The following is a 9,442-nucleotide window of genomic DNA, read 5'->3' on the forward strand; positions in this document are numbered from 1 at the left end:
AAAGGCCTAGAAGCCAGACCACTGTGGGGTTGTGACTGCATACCGAGATTTGTAATGCCCTGAACAGGGTGCCAAGGGAGAAGTGGGCAAGTCGTTCTTTGAGAAAACAGCCATAGACACTATGTAAAAGAATGAACCTGTCTATGCTTTCCCACAAAACTTTATTTGGGGGTTGTGGGCATGTGCATAGTAAATGGGGGTATGGCAAAAGCAGTATTCACTCACATTCTAATTCTCCGGTGTTTTCATGATGAGTCCAGTTGTGAAATGAAACCCCATTAAGAAAGTCCCCATTCTTTTACCATGTGTCTTAAGGTGATTTCTACACCTGTTTATTGCTCACACACATAAACAAAGGTTTATTTGGTATTCAAGTACAAATAACCATTTTGCCATAGTGTTCATATATAGCTATCCTCTTACATGTAGTTTTCAAATTATAACATTTATGTTTCAGTGAGAAATATGAGTGGGCATGTAAGAAGAAGATCCAAATCTGCAGGAAGAAGAGAGTCTTCCCAGGTGGTTGGGCCTCTGCTTGTGAGTGCTTCAACATTTGATGATTTCTATTACCAGAATCTATTTATTTATTGTTGTTGAACTAGTATATATACACTCACATGCTCTTCTATATTGATAAAAAATGATAATGGAATCTCATGAAAGAAACATTGACCCAAGACAATTACATTATCTTGTTGCCTGGATGGGTGTGCTATTAAGTTTCCTATCTTTTGCCCTATGCTTATCAATAATGGATTGCACACATCCATTCCAGTGTAGATTAAAACAGCTAGTGTCTGCAAGAGGAGTAACAATTTTATTGAGAAAAAAATCCGTGTGTGTGTATATTACTGTTAGAAAATATATTTAGACTTATGATTAAATATATGTATGTATTATATACATTCATAAATTATTGATTTTTAAAATTTGTGAACAAAATCACACCCCTAGGCTCAGCAGCCCAGTGATAAACCACCTCAACTAGAGGAATAACCATCTGAGAATCAGGATACTATACTTGCTCAAGACATTGAAGGTGAAGGAGCACCTTTGGCTCAAGGTGATAAGAGAGGTAATAAGAGTCCTTGTGGGTCTATGGGTGGTGGAGGTGTATTTGTACATCATGCATTATGACACACCAGAAACAAGAGGAAAGAAACATTAGAAAAATATCTCAAACAATTTTTGTTACTACTCTGGGGAAAATGTGGAGTGAAGACAAGTAAAAATGTCAGAAAACTTTCCTAACATTCTGAAAGTGGCTTTTTCTTGATTGGGCTTTCTTATGTTAACCTTTGAGTGCTCTCCAGAGCTCCTATATAGTTTGTTCAGCCAGTTTCTGGGTGTGTCTTTTTTTATGTTTCTATGGGAGAATGAGAGTTTGGGACTACCTGACCTGCCATTTTGCTGATATCTTCATTTTTTTAAAGACTTTTTCCCACACAACATTTATTAGTGCCTGCTCATGCCATGTAATATACTAAGTGCTTGGAGTCTCAGTGCCAATGAGAGACCTAATTTCTGTCTGAAACTTATAATCTAGTCAGAAAGACCCTAACAAACCACTGATTTAATATACAAGTACAATAACAGCTAAGTACAAAAGGGACAATTAAGTTTTCTGGGGGTAGCCTGGAGTAAGGAAGGAAAGGGTAATATTTGAACAACCTGTTTTCCTTTTTTCTGGCAACAGACTCCTGAAGCTAATGCTCTTGGGATTCTTATGCATCACATTTATTATCATATGAGTATATAGGCTTTTATTTCATAATGATGAGGGAATTACTATTATTTCCTTATTCATATTTCATGGTTTTACATCTTAAAATAATGACCTTTTTATTTTTAAGGGCCTGCTATGGAAGCTGATCAACAAGAACCGGCTCTGCTGAAGACTGTGGATGAGACTGGGGATGGTCCTGATGTCAAGGAGGAGATTCTACCAAGTCTAGAGCCCATTAAAATGCCAGAAGCAGGTTTGTTATCCATTAAGATGCAAATTATGGGGTTTCTATTTTCCACAATATTATATATATTTTTAATATAGAGGTAACATTACTGCTATTTTAATAACAGACTTCACATACAAAGGTTATTAGAAAGGCAGTTCAGACCACAGTGACTGTCATATTAAGCCATCAAAGATGGGAACAAATTGGGTCAAATTTATATTGCGTTATAAGATCCAAAAGTATTTTCTCACTTTTGAGTATGTCATTTAGTCAACAACTAATAATTTTCAGATATTTTATAAAGGCCTGCTTTTCATATAGCAGATTATAATAAACATCAGTTTATATTTTGATGTCACCTATGGTGGTAATGGTTTAAAACTAGTGTGGACATGTAATTTTTTTGTATAAATGGAAATGCTTTTAAGTGTGTAAAGAGACAAGAGTATGGGTGAAAATGGGGACAAATGTTTACCTTACTTTAAACAGCTACATAAAGACTAAACTATCCCAAATAAACGTTTTTGCATTTTTCCACAATAGAGACAAAACAAATGCAATAATGGCCTTTCTGTTTACTTTGCTTAGGTAGTTCCAAGCACATCTTACATTCAAAATATTATTTCATGTCAAAACATTGAAAACATATTTTCCTTAGGTTTATTGTTTGGTTGGATTATTACTGAAAGTATGATATTTTTCACTTTCTACCTATACCTACCTTTAAATAATTTAATTTGAGGGGCTTCCCTGGTGGTGCAGTTGTTGAGAGTCCGCCTGCCAATGCAGGGGACACGGGTTCGTGTTCCGGTCTGGGAAGATCCCACATGCCGCGGAGCGGCTGGGCCCGTGAGCCATGGCCACTGAACCTGTGCATCCGGAGCCTGTGCTCCACAAAGGGAGAGGCCACAACAGTGAGAGGCCCATGTACCGAAAAAAAATAATAATAATAATAATTTAATTTGATTAAATTTGCACTGAACTGGAACAGTCTCTTTGTTTCCCTATTGCACTAAAAAAGTGATGTGATTAAAATTGCTGTTTATATGACTAAAAGTTTACCTTCAATATCTATACAGAGGTTAACTGGATGTAAGCCAAAGGGTCACCCCTAGGGACTGGCTTTAATCCATCAAAACTGTAGTGTCCTTTGTATAGCTATAGTCATCTAAATAAAGTTCTGCAAAGTAATTTGCCTCGATTTTCTTTTTATTATAGGTGAAGTACAACCACGCATTTAAACAAAGGTAGACTGAGGCCAAGTACGCTGTCTCTATGTTGGAAATTTGACTGTTAACCATCTCTCAATAAAGTTTTACAACTTTCTTCAAAGAATTCTTGCATAATTTTATTAAATTTATTCCTAAGTATTTGATGTTTTTGAAAATTGTCTTTTTTGCAAGTTTTTTTTTTTTTTTTTTTTTTGGTGGTACGTGGGCCTCTCACTGCTGTGGCCTCTCCCTTTGCGGAGCAAAGACTCCGGACGCGCAGGCTCAGCGGCCATGGCTCACGGGCCCAGCTGCTCCACGGCATGTGAGATCTTCCCGGACCGGGGCATGAACCCGTGTCCCCTGCATCCGCAGGCAGATTCTCAACCGCTGCACCACCAGGGAAGCCCTTCAAGTTTTTAAGTATTTGAGACTGTATATAGAGAAAACAATGTGAACTGATTTATTTTCCAGCAACTTTGCTAAATATGTTTATTAATTCCAGAAGTTTATCTCTTGATCCTTTTGGATTTTAAAAATAACACAATCATATCATCTTTGAATAATGTTCTGGTTTTGCCATTTTAAACAGTATACTTTTTATTTCCTTTTCTCATTTATGGTATTGGACAGAACCATCCAATACTATTTAGTAGTGGATATCCCTGTCTTTATCCTGATCAGAAATGGAAAATTTTTCACATTTCAATATAAGGTTTACTGTACTTTTTCATAGGTACACTTTATCAAAATAAGGAAGTTCCATTCTGCTCCTGTTTTGCTAAGTATACTAAACTTGAATATATGTAGAATTTCATCAAACACTTACAGTGCATCTCTTGAAATCATAGGACCTCATTCCTCCATTAATTGGTTAATGTGATAAATTACATTAAGTTTTTACATTACATGTCTGAGGCCCTTACACCTCAATAAAACACTTCTGCAACAAAGTCCTACATTCAGAATCTACTTTGCTTATGGAATGGCAGGGGATTATAAACAGCAATTATTGCTCCCTCTTACAGAAGTTTAAAAATATTTACCTGATGCAAAAAAGGACTGAAATCCTGTGGTTCAATTGAAAAATGAGTCTAAATTTAGAGTATCCTAATTTGCCACAAAATATGTGAGAGGTTCCTAGGTTGTATAACTGGCTGAAAGGATTAGGTAGAAAAAAAGTGAAATGAACCAGAGGGACTTGCTGAGGGAAAATTACTTGGGTCCTACCTATTCTGTCTCCATAAAGGCTATGGCTTGAAATATCCATGGGTTTCAATCCTGGCTCTGACATACTGGCTGTGTGATGATGGAAAATACTTAAATTCTTTGGGTGTATTTATGTATTTCTAAAATAGAAATTATAATATAATATTTACAGTAAAGTACTGCCATGAAGAAAAAGTGAGCTGACATACACATACACACACACACACACACACACACACACACACACACACACACACACACACATGGAGAGAGACAGAGGAGGAGTTACAGTACAAATGGATATGATCCATTAATTATATTCTGTGTTTTTGTAAACAAAAATGTCTAAAACATTTTCATGTTTTTACTTTTTGCAATTACATCTGTAGCAAATGATAATGCTTTTGAATTTCAAGTTGGGATAAGAGGTTAACTTTATAAATGAATTTGAGCTAAGAAACTGATTTGATTTAAATAAGTTATGTAGTTATCAGACATGGCATCAATTTTAAAGTTGTTTTACAAATGACAGAGGCCTGGCAAAGGCTGCCTTAACATCTTGCTATGGGCTTAAATTTGTGCTCCAAACAACTCAATACCAGAGTGTCTGTCAAGTGGTTAGGCATTCCTTAAACAACACTGTGGTGGCTAACAGGGCCATAAAGTGCATTACTGAAGTATTTAGATTGAGTTACCACACGTGCATTGATTTGACTGGTAAGGAGAGAACTACCCCAAATAGATCTAAAAAGTTTCTTATGACAGCAAAAGCAAGATCAGCATTGTGTCAACTCCCTATGTCCCTAGTCCCACAGCATGATACAGAATCGGAGATGTTCAGTGATAGACACCACAGATGGTGAGTCTCTCTGCTGGTGAGGAGCCCACAGCTGTACCCTAAGGCACTGAGCAGTTCTGTAGACCATATCTGTACTCTAAGGTAGGGGAAGGAGGAACATCCTGTACTCAACTGAAGAGGGAGATGGATGAATAAGGACCTTATGTCAGCCTCCAGCAAGATAGAGAAGCAGGTGAGAGACTGCCTAGTGGCAACTCCCACCAGGCTGCTTATCTCTCCTTGCTCCCAGAGGAATCACAAGGTGTTCTGCCAGTTTCAGATCTGCCTGCAGTATAGTCTTGCATCCATAGCCTAAGTGGGGACATGCAAGGTCACCAGGGCACCAAGGCAGAGCCACTCCCCTACAGTGTCTGGCACAAAACAAGTGGTCACATATGTATGGTGCCAACAAACATAACATATACAATAATGACTCCAAAACAGAGGAAATTCTTTTCCTACCAGAGTCATTATAAAGTATTAATTAATTAATTAAACATGAATTAATGTCTCCATGTTTCAGAAAATATCTGGAATGCTGGAAATGAAAAGATCAATACCACACAGTACTTGCCATGAGGTATAGCACACTCTAGTTGGAGAAACAGACACATAAATAGAAAAACACTTTGAGAGTAAAGAAGGAACACAGGCAAGGGACCCACAAAACAACAATAGAAACAGTGAATGGGGTAGCCTAGAATCAAGAGTTAACCAAGCAGAAAAAACTAATTATAAGAGTGAAAATAAGTCCACTGGATTTCCCGTGTCCACTGATCACTGGGTTCACATACTTGATTCTGCTGATACAAGGCTGATTGGCATTTAAGCCTCACATTTAAATACTAAAATAACCAGAGTAGCAGTGTCATTGTCATTCAACAAGTATTTGTTGATGGCCAGGTGTGTTTTCAGTCCCTTTGTGCAGAGGAAAATCAGTGAATTAGCTAACACAGTCCTTAACTGAGGGCTGATCTGAGCAAAGTGTCCAAGATTCATTATGAACATAAAGGTATGGGATATGTTTCTACTGGACACTTCTGGACAATGTAATGAAGGCCGCAAACCCTTCAAACGGAAGATTGGAAAAGAGATTTCCTATGATGTCTCACTTGCAAAGTATTATTTTCAGTAGACTGCTGTTGTTATCATGATTATACTTGGTTAAGTGAGTTGCATGTGTCATAAACATTCAGACAAAAAAAATCTCTAATCACCTGCTGGGAATCAGCCTCTGGGCTCTAAGCTAGGCAGGCTCTAAGGACTTAAAAATGGTTCATTCTGGATATGAGTTCTCAAAGAAAGAGCTCAAAGTCTAATGATCAGAAAACCATCCATGGGCTTCCCTGGTGGCGCAGTGGTTGAGAATCCGCCTGCCGATGCAGGAGACACGGGTTCGTGCCCTGGTCCGGGAAGATCCCACATGCCGCGGAGCAACTAAGCCCGTGAGCCATGGCCGCTGAGCCTGTGCGTCCGGAGCCTGTGCTCCGCAACGGGAGAGGCCACAACAGTGAGAGGCCCGCATACCGCAAGGAAAAAAAAGAAAACCATCCAAAAAACAATGAAAAAACACATGTGATGAAAGCTATGGCAGGGGTGAAACAGGGGATGTGCAGAATATAGTGAAGGGCGCTGTGGTGGCCAGGTGGTCAAATATGGTTTCTCCCAGGGGATGATGCATGTGTTCTAAGTACTACTTCACCATAAACAAATTTTAATCTTTACCCATCCTCCTCCTTTTAATTAAAAAAATATAAATATATCCATTCAAGTATCTCAAATTTATACACGACTAAGGATCAGAGAAGATAAGTAAGTTTTTCAAGGTCAAGTCTCTAACCAGTAGAGGAGCCAGTTCTCAATATACTGATATTGGAACCCATGTGCACTTCTCATTATAGCCATATGTTTGCTTTTAATATTGTTTTCTGTTTTAATTCACATTCATCATGTGTAGTTTTCCTTGCACTGCTTTTCCCACAAATTATTTTTCTTTAATTCATCTGTAGTTTATTCTTACAAAACTTTATTGCCAAACTGCTGAAAAAGTTTTCAAAGTTGATTGTACAGTATTGCATTCTGACCAGTAGTAAATGAGGGTTCCAGTTGCTCCATACCCTTGTGAACAGTTGTTGTGATCAGTCTTCAATTTTAGCCATACCTGTAGGTGTGTAGTGATATCTCCTTGGAGTTTTAATGTATGCCTCAACATTTGAACACATTTTCACACATTTATTTGCCACATATATATTCTTGTCTGCTCAAATGCCTTGGACATATTTTATTGGGTTGTTAGTCTTGTGTTTTTTTAGGAATTACTATTTATTTATTCTAGGTATCTGAAAGTTTACAGTAATACACCTTTGTCTAAGCCTTTATTCACTTGGACTCGGTAATAATGCCCTACACTTTTAGGGGCATTCTTGCCTTTTATTCTTTGATAACTTCTGCTACCTCTTTCTCCATTCTCAGTATTTGGAAATATCCTTAATCTAAATCTATAAAGACATTAAAATCTTATAAAGACATTAAAAAGTTTCATTTCTTTTTTTGTGGTACACGGGCCTCTCACTGTTGTGGCCTCTCCCATTGTGGAGCACAGGCTCCAGATGCACAGGCTCAGTGGCCATGGCTCACGGACCCAGCTGCTCCGCAGCATGTGGGATCATCCTGGACCAGGGCACGAACCCGTGTCCCCTGCATTGGCAGGCAGATTCTCAACCACTGTGCCACCAGGGAAGCCCAACCCTTTTGTCTCTTTATTCAATTCCATGCAAGATTTTCTTAACTTGGTTTTTCCAAGTCTTCCATTGAATATTTTTTATTAGCTACCTGATTCCTAAGATTTTTTTTTAAATCTACATTATTATTTTCTTAATTTATGGCTAAACTATAAATATATAAATGAAAGAGTTAAGCTGTCCTTGTTGATCCCAAAGTTATGGCAAAATCTTGGAAACACACTTTTCCTCCTTAATGGAAGGGTTTACAGAGCACAGGAGTTGTATATTGCCCATAGGTTTATAAACCCTGCCTTGCGAACAACCTAATATTTTTTTAAAGGCAAAAAATGCCCATAGGGAACAGACATTCTTAACTTGTACTGACTTTGGTTGGACTGCTTTCAATGAACTAAGCTCAATGTGGGGAAAGTTGAAAGTTAGGAAAAACTGATTGATTACTGTTATTCTTCTCAAATCACCTGATGACTGTGTTTCATTCAGAAATTTGTGTGAGGAAGCACTCAAAGGGAAGATGGAAAACATGGGCAATGAGGAAAGGTGGAGAGTTTCTTCTTACAGAAAGAGATAAACCCATGAGGTCTGATCTATCTATGTTTGAGTCTACACACTGACAGTGATTAGAGGTATTTTTCTGATGCTCAGGCTTTAATCAGGAGCTGTGTGGTTGGGTCAGAAGCCATACTGAAGAGTTGTCAGCCCCACTCAACAGAGGCCCCTTGAGGAAGAGATATATATCTAAGTTACTGAGATCATCTTCTCTGGCTAAGGGATATAATTACACAAATCAATTTATGTCACAGGAATAAAGACCTCAGGAGGACCAGAAACCCACCCTCCTGACACACACTCAGAGATGTGTCTTCTGGGCATCATGAGGCTGTCTGAGAGTCCCATGATTAATTCCAAAGAGAGACATCAACCCTGCCAGGTTGCTCTGACCAGGAACCTCAGGTCAATCAGGGACATAGGCACCTAAAATTCCAGGACTTGCAGGGTAAGTGTTTGCAGCAGTTTCGGATTGGACAGTCTCTTCCTCCTTTACTGAAACTGTCTGGTTTGGTGATACTGGTAATAGCCATTCCTTAGTATTCCATTGCTGCTTTCTCCACATGATGTGACAGTTCTTGAACCACACCTTTACTACTGACTCATCAAAGTTAAGCATCTAAAGACACACATACTGAAGAAAGGGGATGGAAAAAAATATCCTCTGCAAATAGAAATGAGAGGAAAGCTGAGGTAGCAATAATTATATCAGACAAATAGACTTTAAAACAAAGACTGTAGCAAGAGACAAAGAAGAACATTACCTAATGACCAAGGGATCAATCCAAGAATAAGATATAACAATTGTAAATATATATACACCCACCATAGGAGCAACTAATTACATAAAGTAAATATTAAGACATAAAAAGAGAAATTGACAATAACACAATAGTAATAGGGGTCTTTAACACCCACCTACATCAACAGACAAAACAT

General features: G+C 38.1%; 1 protein-coding gene across 1 annotated transcript; it reads left to right on the top strand.

Annotated features, from left to right (window-relative positions):
• The first annotated feature begins 465 nt into the window (after positions 1–465).
• Positions 466–3,180, top strand: LOC131748140 (putative G antigen family E member 3). Its single transcript, XM_059050202.1, is given in 4 exon segments — positions 466–540; positions 958–1,066; positions 1,857–2,001; positions 3,177–3,180. Coding segments are annotated over 4 exon segments (333 nt in total).
• The last annotated feature ends 6,262 nt before the right edge of the window (positions 3,181–9,442 follow it).

This window comes from Kogia breviceps, chromosome X (genome assembly GCF_026419965.1).
Source record: "Kogia breviceps isolate mKogBre1 chromosome X, mKogBre1 haplotype 1, whole genome shotgun sequence".
Taxonomy (NCBI): domain Eukaryota; kingdom Metazoa; phylum Chordata; class Mammalia; order Artiodactyla; family Physeteridae; genus Kogia; species Kogia breviceps.